The 12803-nt window shown below is 54.8% G+C and overlaps 1 protein-coding gene across 1 annotated transcript in view; it reads right to left on the reverse strand.

The window, feature by feature from the left end:
* The window catches only part of LOC130543905 (ral guanine nucleotide dissociation stimulator-like), a 71114-nt gene extending 70922 nt beyond the window's left edge, over positions 1 to 192 (reverse strand). Inside the window, exon 1 of the mRNA XM_057313021.1 lies at positions 57 to 192. Within this exon, the coding sequence (XP_057169004.1) occupies positions 57 to 58 (2 nt within the window). The 5' untranslated portion in view covers positions 59 to 192. The remainder of the gene's footprint in view (positions 1 to 56) is intronic.
* Positions 193 to 12803: the final 12611 nt, after the last annotated feature.

Raw genomic sequence — 12803 nt, forward strand, 5'->3', positions numbered from 1 at the left:
ACCAGGAGCCGGCCCACCCGCCCGCTTCCCGGCCCCCGCCCCCTCCCCGCACTCACATGGACCGCGCGGGGCGCCGGGAGGCGAGGGCAGACCACTGCGAGGCGGCGCCGCGAACCGACGGGCGGCGCTCCCTCCAACGCCTCACGCCGCGGGCGCACAGCGGTCCCGCCGCCGGCGGCGGCGGCGGCGGCGGCGGCGGCGGCGGCGGCGGCGGGCTCGCGCCCTCTGGATATGCTGCGTAGGCGACGGCCGCGCATGCGCGGCGACCGGCTGAGGAGCGCTTCACTGCCACGGCGCGCGCCCGGTCGCGTCCCCGCGCCGAGCTTCCGCCCCCCCACCCCCCCACCGCCCCCCCGGAGGACCGGGCATGCGCCTGGCGGCCCGCGCATGCCCTGCACGCCACGGGGCTCCGCTCCCGAGACCGCGCCGGACAGTCGCGCGGGGCATTCAGGACGGCAATGGACTGAGCGCGCCTGTGGTGGCCGGGTCTGGGGAAGCTTCGGCGGAGGCTGGGAGTCCCGGAGGTCCCACTGGCGGCACTCTGGGCCGGCGGGGCTGGACCGACCTCGGGGAAGCCCTCCCACCCGCTGCCCTGCCCCCCACAGCCTGGACGCGGGTCCTTTGCAGGGCCGCCCTAGCCCGCCGCCCTGCAGCCCAGCCCCAGGGCCGGAACCCGCAGGGTCGCGCCCCCCAGTGGGCCGGGGCCTGGCCCGAGTCCTCGCGCGTGTCTTCGCCAGGCTTCCTGCCCACCCCGAGGAGTTAGGTGTCCCGGGCCCTTCTGCACACAGGAGAGTGAGGCTCAGGGATGTGTTCCGTGACATCACAGCTAATGCTGGGCTGTACTTAGATTGAATCCTGGAAGACGGCCTGAAAGAGGCTGTGGGAGGCGGCTGGAGGTAGACAGATGTGGGGCCTGCGTGCTGGTCCCTGGGCTGCAGAAAGAAGAGGAGGACCCCGGGGATCTGGGAGTCACCAGGCCTAGGGCAGCTGAGCAGACCCAGGACACCAAGTGGAAGGGGCAAAAATGCACTTGTCCAGGGTCTTCTTCAGGCATCCTTAGGAGCCTGGCGTTTGTTCTTTAGGCCGCAGGCAGCCTGGGGAGGGTTTCAAGCAGGAAGTAATATCTGATTTGTGTTCTTAAAAAAAAAAAGAAAAAGAAAACCTTGCGATAGGAAATGAAACCAGAGGCAGGGCTACTTTCATCTTTATGGCGTCACTTTGATCCTCACCACAAGCCAGGAGGGTCCTGGGATGGATCCATGCATTGGTCTCCCTACTCAGAGGGGAGTCTGCTTCTCCCTCTCCCTCTGCCCCTCCCCCTGCTCTCTCTCTCTAATGAATAAATAAAATCTTTAAAAGAACAAAGGTAATGAATATCCCAAACTCATCATTTCCTGATGGCTTTACTACATACTGCCATCATCTATGCTCTCGTCTGTTGTATCTTTACAGCAGAAATCCACGGAAATGACATGACGAGCCGCTGACGTCTCTTCCTGACTGTTCAGTGAGGGCAGGCTGGGAGCTTGAAATCAGCCACGGTGGGAATATGCACCCCATGGAGACTGGCACACGCCACAAATCAGCACACACACACACCCCCGCGGGAGCCTGTTATATTTACCAGCATTGCACGGTCTATGTGCTGCATGGTGAGATGACATACAGTCTGGAAACAATGAGACAGGGACATTTAAAACAAAGCTTCATTTTAGTCCAACGAAATGAAATGCGTTCTGAGCACCTGCGAATTCCGTGCCCACCTCTCGCTTCCTCCGCCCTTGACTCTCCGTGATGACAGCTGTGATTTGTGAGCACCTGGTAGATGCCAGGCGTATGAAGTTGTATTCTCTTATTATCACTTTCCGGTTCAGTGTGAATATTGTCCCATTTCATGAATGAGAAAACGGAGGCACAGAAGGGTTAAGACACTGCCCAGGATCAAACCTTTTGCTCCCTGCCTCAGGGCCTCTTGTATGGCTCCGTGTGTACCGTCCCCCTTTCTTGCCCGAAGCAACCCAGAATCCGCGACTATGTCATTGGTCGTGTCGTCACTTTAAGTTCCAATTGATCTTCATATCCACTTGTTCTGCGTTTTCTGAAATGTCATTTATTCTTTGGCTTGAGCGATTTTCCTTTCCATCTTCTCCACTCTCTGCGATTGCATTTAATGGCGACGTTGATAAAGCCCTTTTCTTTAGGGTGATCTTGCCAAAGCGAGGGGTACTTTATAACCTTCAGCAGATAATTAATGCGTGTGACAACCCACAGACATTGCACACACTTCAGCAGGAGGATTGGGAGGAGTTCACAAGCACCTGAGCTGGAAATAAATTACAGGGGAAAGGCCTGCACCCCCTCCCCCGGGAACCCACACTCCGAGGCTGGCACCTCCTCCTTCCCGCAGCATCCTTGTTAACAGTGTCGGCAGCCAGCGTGGTCACCGTAAGGGGGAAACCGAGGCAAGGAAGTGCCTCACTCAGGGAATCAGCAAATCAGCACCAGAGGTGTGTGGGACACAGGAGTTCTGGGCAGAACCCAGCCAAGAACGGGGATTACCTCATGCTAAATCCACTGTTTGTTGAACGACTGAATGAAGGTTTCCCTATGTACTCCTTTCTCCCCGTGAATATGTACAGTGTGTTACCTTTGACCCTCTGGCTGTGGTTAAAGTGAAGAGAAAAAAGAAAAAAAAAGAAAAGAAAAGAAAAGAAAAGAAAAGAAAAGAAAAAAGAAAAGAAAGACAGGTTTTTCTTTGTGATGAGAACTCTCAGAACTTGCTCTTTTCACACCTCTCAAATACACCATAGAGCAGTAATGAACTGTAGTCCTGGGGTGTACTGTAAATCCGTATTCCTTATTGATCTGAAACTGGAATTTGTACCTTTTCACCATTCACTCAATTCCCGCACCCCCTCCGCCCTCTGCTTCTGGTTACTTCGTTCTGATCTCTTTTTCTGAGTTAGTCTTCCTCCTTTTCTCTTCTTTGTCTCAGATTCCACAGAGAAGGGGAAAATAGCTCTCTGTCTCTCTCTCTAGACAGGACCGATCTCTCTCTCTCTCTCTATGCTTCTCTACAGAAAGTCTTTGCCCTGTCTCCCTTATTTCACTTGGCAGCATGCTTTCAAAGTCCGGTACTGTTAGCACACTTAGCGGGATGTCCTTTTCTTCTGGCTGATTCCTATGCTATTCTCTAGGTACCACTTCTTTCCCTACTCAGCACTAAAGGGCACTGATGTTTTCCGTGTCCTGGCTATTGAAAATAATGCTTCTTGAACATGGAGGTGCAGGTGTTGCTTGGACATATTCCTTCATTTTCTATGGGTATGTTCCCAGAGGTGGAACTGCTGGATCATCCGGTAGTTCTCTTTTTAATTTTTGGAGGGACGTCCACAGTGTTCTGCATAGTGACAGTACCAATGTGCATTCCCACCAATGGTGCCCAAGGATTCCCTTTGCTCCACCTCCTCACCAGCATTTGTTATCTCTCGACTTTTGGAGGGTCGCTATTCCCAACGATGTGATGTGATGCCTCATGATGCTCTTGGTTGCATTTTTCTGTGGGTTAGTCATGTTGAGGAGCGTTCACTGTGTCTGGGGCCCAGGGACAAGTCTAGTGTGCATTAGACCTTCAGTTCCTCATTTAGACACACAGGGGTGGGTGCAGCAGCACTCTTCTGGCTGAGGTGCGGGTGCTGGAATCGTAAAGAGGACACCATGGGAGTGGACAGAAAAGGAGGAAAGGGAGGGTTCTGAGGTCCTTTACTCTGCCCAGGGAGCCTGGAAATCCTGCTCCTTTGCTCTGTGACTCTGCAAAGGCACTGTGTTGAGGACCCCCGAGAAAAGGCATGGCTTTTTTTGCTGGTGTGCCTGCGTGGAGCTGTGCCACCAGAGCTGGAGAACTGGATGCAGGGCGCTTCCTTGTCCATGGTACCTGGTGAGTTCTGCTGGAGGAACTGGAGCAGGAAGAGTCAGGCAGAGGCCATTGTGGTTGTTGCCCCTGCCCAGAAACAGCTTGAAAGTTTTAGTAGCATTCTGCAGTCTAGGTGCTTAAGAGGGGAGGTGGGCTCCAAGATCTTCTCAATTATTCATTCAGTAACTACACACCGAGCACTGCCCTATGCCAGGTATCTTGCTGGGCCCGTGCGCGGAGCTGAAATTACCTAGGGCTCCTTTGCTTTAGGAGCTCCCAGTCTACACATGGACCAAAGCTCCAAAGAGAACGCACGTGAAAGAAAAGAGCAAGCGCTCTGTAGTAGGAATAAAGTGTGCTACAGAGGAAGGCTGGGGAGTCACTGCATGGAAAGATATGAAAGGCCTCACTGAGGCTGAGGTTGCTGAGAACAGATTGACCAAAGGGAGCTACACCTGCACACGTCAGGGAGCACCGTTTCAGGAAGAAGTGACTTGTGCTGCAGACACTCAATAACAGAAGCCAGTTTGGCCAGAGGAGTGAAAAAGGCAGCCAGGGTGGCTGCAGGGACACTAGCAGGAGAGCAGAGGGGAGGGAGGAAGGCAGGGACAGATGCTGAGGCCTGGGAGACTGTTACTTATCTAGAGTTGCCCCGGGACTGCATTGCCCTGATACCCTGCATGTGCAGGTGCATCGCTTTAATTTCTAACAGTATTTGTGGGTGAAGAATGCGGGCCCAAATTAGCATGGTTCCCCAGGCTCAAGGTGTGTCAGTGGCTGCGGCTGTGACCAGGGCCATACTGGAAGAGGATTTTGTCATAAGTTGGCTCACGTGACTCGGGATGCCATCTGGACTCAGAAGCTGAGTTCCTGTGTGTCTTTTGGCCTTGGCACTGCCTCCGTTCTCTATCCTGTGAGCCTCTGTAGGGGCAGCTCAAAACATCGGTGCTTGGTTCTGGTTCAGAGAGAGAAGAAGAAGGGAAAGGGAAGGAGTGAGTAGTGGAACATGATGGAAAGTAACTAGGGAGTGAGAAACTCTTTGCATGACATGTAGAGAAGCTCTAGGCATGGTACTTCATCACGTTGAATATGTCCTGTGGGTCAAAAGCCAGTCACTGACCACTTAGCGGTTACAGTCTGATGCCTATACCACAGGTCAGGATCCCTAGGAGCCATGTTGAAAGCCACTCCCCTCATAGACCCAAACGAGGTAACGGGGTCTCGTTCTTCATATAACGGGAAACAATTGCATGGTTTTACTATAGAGGATGACAATGCCTGCATCTTCTTGCTTTTCCAGGCCATCATGGTGCCCACCTTAAAATGAGGCCAAGAGGGAAAGTGACAGTTGCAGTATTACACGGCTGGAACCCAGGCCTCTTCTGAGCGGCCCTCCATGCCAAGTCCCACCCCTTCTTGTAATTCTTCCATCTTGAAAATTGTGCCTCAGATACACAGGGGACCACCCCACACATGTAATAAATACTCTTATCCACAGACACCAGAGGATGTCCCAAGGAAGTAGATTCTAGCCTGATCCCCACACTGCAGGCTGGGAAAGTGGGGACTACGTGAGAGACACAATGACATAGGACACACAAGTACGCAAAGAAACACAGAACGTAAGGTCTGAATTCAGCTCTGCCTCCTGAAGCTTCGGACCCTAGTTCCATTTCCAGAGAGTGGTGGCTATGGCCTTTTTGGCTCATTGTGTCCAGTTCAGGAGATGACATGGGGGAGAAAGCTAAGGAGTCAACTGCCAAGAAGGGGCTCTGGATAGGTCTGACTGAACACATGGTCCCAGGGATTAGAATCTTGAAAGAGTGACCTCACTTCCTCTGTGATAGGCCCCAACTGAACTTAGAACTCTGGTAACCGGGCACCCAGATTCAAAAGACAACCTGCTCTCCAGCTCACTTGGGTGGAGACGTTCGAGAGAGCAAGATGTTCTCTTGCTGTGTTCCTCCCTTCAGGGTCTCTGGGCCCAGGCAAGCCCAGAGAGAGAGACTTTCAAATAATTGTAGACGTCGGCTCAGCCCGCTTTTCCGAGCCCTCTGGACATGTGGCAGGAGACACCAACAGGTAACACGAGGCAGCTCAGGGCAGCCCACTGGAGAGCAGGCAACAACTGTGATGTCACCTCAGCAGGCCCACACCTCTGGCCCCTCATTATGTGTGTCCCTGTGTGTGTGTTGGGGTGGGGGGCTGGTTGTCTATGTGTAGAGAAGGGGACAGAGGATGTGGGACACACCCTTCCTGGGCAGAAGGAAGCTGCCAGGTGTTGGAAGCCTGGCCCATCTTTCATGTTCACACCCCAGGTCATAGCAGGCAGGATGAGAAGCTGAGCACTGGGGACCAAGTTCAACTACCTCGATGTTAATCACGAGCTCTAGAATTTCATCCGGCTACCTCCTTGCTCGATGTCTTTTCAGCTGCCCCTCTTTGCCTCAACTGGAGAACAGGATTTCTAATGCGGGTGGCCCCTTGTGGCAATGTCCCGGGAGGACACTAATGTCTCTTGACCCCATGTCTATGGGGCACTGCATTTTCAGAGCTGCACCCAGGAGGTCATCGAAGAGCTGGTCTGGGACTTCAACTACAACGCCCTAGACAAGTGGCAGGTGCACCAGGCCACCCAGGATCAGTGCCGCTCTGAGGTGAGAATGGGAAGAGGGTTCCACACGCCCAGGGCCCCCACACAAATGTGGGGACAAACCTGGGACCCTCCCATGGTGTTTCCACATGAGTGCCCCGCAGGCCCAACCACAAAGTCATCCCAGTATCCACACCTCCACCACCAGCTGTGGGAGAAGGTAGGAAGACACTCTTCCCATAGGTGGGAATGGTAGAGAATAGTGTTCATGTTTTTTGCAGTTTGGGGCGTGGGTTATTCTGTTTCATTCTGTTTTGTGTGACTTTTCCCACAGCCATGAGTGTCTTTGCATTTTGCTACTGTTTTGAGTATTTTCTTGACTCACCCCAGCCATCCTGTGTAGAACCCAGCTCCACTGTCCTTGGAGAACGTGTCCAAGGCCTTATGAATCCTCACCCCACACAGGGTGATTGAACATAAAAGGAACGGTGGGATGAAGCCATTCTATATGTTCCTCTGTAACGTATCACCTCTCAGAGCACATCGACTCATTGTATGTCCCCCGGGTCACAAGCTGTGTCCTCATATGTCTTTTTGGACCTCCGTATGGGAGGTTGTCTGCCGCCGTGAATCAGCCTTTCAAGCACGGATTGGGTGCAAGGCCTCTGATGCCTCCTGGCCCAGGTAGTGGACTCTGTCTTTTCAGAGTTCAATCCAGGCCATCTTTGAGGAGCTGCTTGCTCCAAAGGCTCAGCTACTCCATCTCCCTTGACAAGCAGCAGGTGCCTCGGCCCACAACAGCATCCAATGCTGGTCTGGGGTGAGAACAGGTCCAGATTGATGTCCAATCTCAGGACCCACAGATGATCACGGCAAGGCCAGAACCCACACTAGAAACAACCGGCTCCCCTGGGGCCTGCCGAGGAAGGTGGATTTCCCCTGAACCTTTCTCCCCACCTGAGGAACAGACCAGGCCGCAGCAGCATAGGGAAATGCCATGCATTCCATGCTCTGGACAGTTCTCAGGCCCAACGTCTATGATCTCGAGCAGCGTTGGAGATGCTAACCTGTGCTTTCTCCTGTCTGCAGTAGGGATGTTGACTGATGACTCAAAGGCATACAGTTCTTAATAAAGCCTATTCAGAGAGAGAAAGGCTGTGGTGGCTCAGCTAACAAGATGTGTTGAAGTGACCAATGCTTTCTCATTTTACCCCTAAAGGCAATTGTACTTTCAAGCCTAGAGCCTTTTTCTGGGTGGGCCCTCAAGTCCCTTTTCTTGCACAAATTCCCGAAGGGATGGGACTCTCTGGTCTGAGCACCAGACCCTGATCATCCTGGTGGTTCATGGTGTTGAAGCTGACTCCATTGCCCCCCACACCCCCCTTCTCTACCTGGTGGGAAAAGGAATCATCCCTGTCCCTGGATGAGGCCCAGACGATGCTGAGGCTCCGAGAAGGCACAATGGAGCGTTTCGTACAGTCCCTGGTGCCATCCTTCCCAGATGGGAGCATCTCAACCACCTCAACGATCTTCTGCATGTATGAGATGTTCACTTCAGCCACACAGGTCCTGGGCCAGCAGTTCAATCGGTGAGTGCCCACCCCATGCACAGCACAGGGTGAGCCTCCCATCTACTGGGTGTACATCTTGGGAATGGCACTACCCCTCTCTGACCTTCCCTTTCCTCTTCTGAAAACTGGGGTGGTTAAGAGGATGAACCTCATACAGTTACTGTAGGAAATCATGGGAGGAAACATGGCACGGGCTACTCTGGTGCTTGGCTCTGTAGAAAGGGCTCCTGGACGTGCTGGGCATCTTCTTGCTTAATAGTTCTCTCTCTCCGGTCAAGAAGCTCTCAAGTGCAACCCTCACAGGCCGGTGGCCCTTCTGGGTTGACGAAAGGAAATGCAAAGCAGGCAGTTTCTCTATGTGCAAAGGACTTCTGAGATTCCATCTAGATGGTTCTGGTAGTTGTCCTTTGTGTGAGCAGCTCAGGGGCACACTGGGAGCAGGCAGACCAGCCCACGGGCCACTCCGGATTTGGAAAGTGCGGGCTGGGAAGTAGTCATTCAAGAATGTATATTAAGCACCTAGGAATGTGAATGGAGAGAGGAGATACAGTGTCTGGGTCTCAGTTCTAGTCAGAGGGTCAGATAGGCACTCTGCACACCCAAAGCATGCATGTCCAATGGTTGTTAGATGTGACATCTTCGTAGCCTCCTCTAGCTTTGAAAGGATCCACCGAGAGCTGGATCATAGGACAGATGAAATGATCAAGTAAAACTGGGACAGGGGTTTGGGTCCAGAAGCAGGGCTGGCTGCCTCCACAGAGCAGTGTGGGGGACTACAGGGGTGGTGGCTGGGGAGGGATTTGCCGAACCAGGGATCTCACCGATCTCTTGATTTCCAGTGGGTGGGCTTCATCTGGGGGGCTTCATGTGAAGAAGCAAATGAGTCAAAGAAGGCTGTGGAGGGGGTCCCGGGCCCTCTGGGCGGCAGAGCACAGTCTGGGCTCAGTGGGTGCCTGAAACACCCATCCCTTTGACGGCCCCAACTTGCTCTGCCTGCCCCTCCCTGCTGACCACCCCAACCGGGGCCAAGAACCGAGGGTGTGCTGAGCCGACCACTCACAAATCTGCCTCCAACCTGAGCCTTGATACTGGTGTGCATGGAGGATAGAGTAGATCAGGCCCATGGCCAGGTAGAGGAGGGGTGAAGTGGACAAACCAGACTCATTCAGGTTTTCTGGAGAACCAGGCCTTCCACTACGAGGGCAGCTAGAGAGGGGCTGGAAGTGGGCTGGGGCCATCCTCTGGGACCCATACAGAAAGAACGGTGCTGTGGGAGTAGCATGTGCAATGCAAGGCCAGGCCTCTGACTCTGTTCCACATATGACTCTCCCCAGCACCCTGTCTCCCTTCTTGGGTACCTGGCCTGACCAGAATTTGCAGGCTATCTATCAGTCCCTGGGCCGTGACCGTGTCGAGATCAAGGTGGCCTATGTGCATGGGGCCATGGTTCTGAAGTGGCATGCCTGGGACCTGACAAACCATGTCCCCCTTCTCCTGATGCAGCGGGAACTTCTGGCGCTCACTGAGGCAGAGGTGGAGGGTAAGGGGGATGGCAAGCTGGGAAGGCTAACTGGGATGCGGTTCATGGGCTGGGTATTCCTTTCAAGGCCATGGGGTCTGTCCTGGTTTTGCAAAGGCATCCGGAAAGTCAGTGATGTGGATGAACCTTTCTCTGTCTCCTGCCCCAGTGCCAGCTCCAGGGCTCCTTCCAGCGGCAGAGCCAGGAACAGGGCCTCCTATAGAGCTAGAGGCGACCCCGGCTCTGTGTCAACTGTCACCTGCGGTGTCAGAGCCAGCCTCCCCTCCGTCAGCTGTTCCAGAACTGCAACCCGTGCTCCCATCTTCTGCATGTGTGCCGGGTGCTGAGCAGCAGTCAGCTGGACCACCCTTTTTGCTAGAAAGTTTCACTCAGGCAACAGCGACAGAGCCCACCGCGGCCCCAGAGGCTTCCTGCCACGGCTGTGTCACCCCAAAGAACCACCTGGGTGAGGAGAAGCCCGACCTCCTGGACTTCCCTCCCAGGCTGGTGGCAGAGCAGCTCACGTATATGGATGCGGTGAGCAGCTGGGCTCTCAGGGTGGGCCAGGGGCAGGCCTTCCTTCTGCTCTCACCTGCCCCACACCTGCCTTTCCCTGATGTGGACTCCTATGGTCTGGGACCAAATCTCAGCTCCACCACTTCCCAACCCTGTCAACCCATCAAGGCTCTTAGCCCCAAGCTTTCACTATCCAGCTGCGGACTGTAGCGAGAGACCCTGATAAGCACTGATACGGAGGTACTAGGGAGAAGAAATGAGCCAGAATGGAGAGACCAATGGGCAGGCCCTGGTCCCGTGGGTGGAGGAGGGCAGCTCCCTGTGTTCAGTCAAGTCCATGGGTCACCCACTCATGTGCCTTGGAGGATGAGTACCCTCAGCATTGATTAGGCATCTGATGTGTCCATGAGGACAGGGCAGACGGAAGAACGTGTGGTTGCAGCTCCCGTGTGAGAATGTGCATCTGAAAGGGGGGGAAGGACCAGGGGGATGACCAGTTGGAGGGGAGGGGAAGAAGCCCCCTTGGGTTGGACCACCTTGCAGTGCCACCTGGAGCTGGGAGTTCCTGAGCATGATCAGGGTGCCAATGCCCTCCTTCCTTCCCTTGCTCTGTTTGCTCCTGGGTCATTGTGTACTGGGTTCCCTCAGGGAAAAACAGTGGAATGAAATCCACGGTCTCCACCCAGGCTCAGGCCAGATTCTCAGCTCCCTGAGGTCCAGCTCTGACCTGTGACCCCTACGTAGGACATGAGTCTTGCATGGGAAATTGCTGGGTGAACCAAGGTCCGCCTGTTCTCTAGGAGCTGTTCAAGAAGCTGCTGCCCCATCAGTGCCTGGGCTCCGTCTGGTCCAAGCGCAACAAGCCTGGCAATGAGCACCTGGCACCCACAGTCCGGGCCACTGTCGCCCAGTTCAACGGTGTGGCCAAGTGTGTCATCACCACCTGCCTTGGCAACCCAAGCATGACAGCCCGGGACAGGGCCATGGTGGTGGAGCACTGGATCAAGGTGGCCAAGGTATGCAACGGGAAGCCCAGCCGAGGTGCTCTCCTGAGTCTCGGGCACTGCTCTTCCCTTGATCAGGTCTCAGGGTGGAAGGCCCTGGTCTTTGCCCTAGGGACTGTGCAGTCCCTAGGCTCTTCCGTCCAGGGGCATGCTGACCTCGCCTTGCATGGCCCCATGCTGGGATGCTCCGTTTCTGCCTGGCTCCTTCCTTGGAGTGAGGTAAAATCTTCCTCCTCCTCTGGGCCTCACGTGTGCCCTTCGGCAGGTCCCTGGACAGCGGCTTCCTCCAGCAGGAGCGCTTTCCCCTGAGGGGGACTGAAGCTTGAGAGCCAATCAGGTGCCGGCTCCCCACGTGACAGCCCATTCTCTTCCCTCCCCAGGCCTGTCAAACCCTGAGGAACTACTCCTCCTTACATGCCATCCTCTCGGCTCTGCAGAGTGTCTCCATTCACCGCCTCGAGAACACGTGGGGGAAGGTTTCCAGGTGAGTAGGCCTCTCTCCATGGAGGGACCAGGATGGACGAGGGAGCTCCCAGAGGCTTGTCCTCTTCCCCCTCAGGCAGCTTGGACCTTCTGGGAGGCGGCAAACCCCGACCACAGGACCTGGGATGGTGGGTGGGTCTCTCAGCCTTCCTGGTGAGGAGGTCACCATGCCTCCCGCTTTAGAAATCAGTTTTGCCAAATGTCTCACATGGGGCTGAGCTGCATTAAATCTCTTCACGTGTTTCCTTGACAGCCACTAAGCTCTCTGCCCATTTGAACCCCAAATTGACCCAAACAGCGTTTCTCAATGAATATGGGAAGGGAGGCCCAGGACGAGCCACATGAGAGCTCCCTCCCATGTCCTACAAAGACCTTAGTGCTCAGAGGATCCCAGAAGAAACCCTCAACCAGGCAGGTTGACACTCTGGGGTTCTCAAAGAAAAGGCACTCGCACTCAACCCTGCCACATTATTCGTCCATTGATCCTGCCTCCCTTGCCTCTCTTCAGGAAGCCATTGAGGATCTTTCAAAAGCTGTGCAGCAAGGACACCGCACAGGGCAGGAACCTGCTCATCAAGGTAGCCTGGATGGTGCAGGTCTGGAAAGAGAGGAGGGGTGGGAGGGAACAGGGTCCTGAGTGGATGAAGTCGGGAATGGTCTGAAGCATTCCTTGGGGAGGGGAAGCCTTTGGCATGAATGTGGCGACAGCCTAGGTGAGGATGCCGTTGGTGGCGAGGGGGCAAGCAGGTGGTGTCCAAGCAGACTCCCTAGCCTAGACACCCTCTCTCTCTGTGTCGACAGCTGGTCCAGGTGGGGGCCTCTACAAACCTGGAGAGCCCAGAGGACAGACCTGTGCTCAGTGATGGGGTTGGGCTGGGTTGAGGGCCACAACAATGATGAGAGTAATAGGACCCTGAGTCCTCCAGAGACCATGGGAGATAGGTGGAGTTGTCACGTTTCCCAATGAGAAAACAGGCTCGGGGATGCCAGGCTGCAAGGTCAAGTTCACACATGGAGTGAACGTTGGAGTGAGATTGTTCTGGAATCACTCACGGCCTGCTTCTGGATAATGGGGCCTCAGGATCAGTATGAGTTAGGTCAGATGTCTAGGTTCTGATGTCCAAGATGGTGGGGGCAAGTGGCCTGAGGGTATGATGGTCTCAAGGAACTTGTCCTTGGCCCTGCAGGAACGACCGTCCAACAG

The sequence above is a fragment of the Ursus arctos genome, unplaced genomic scaffold (assembly GCF_023065955.2).
Source record: "Ursus arctos isolate Adak ecotype North America unplaced genomic scaffold, UrsArc2.0 scaffold_16, whole genome shotgun sequence".
In the NCBI taxonomy this organism is placed as follows: Eukaryota; Metazoa; Chordata; class Mammalia; order Carnivora; family Ursidae; genus Ursus; species Ursus arctos.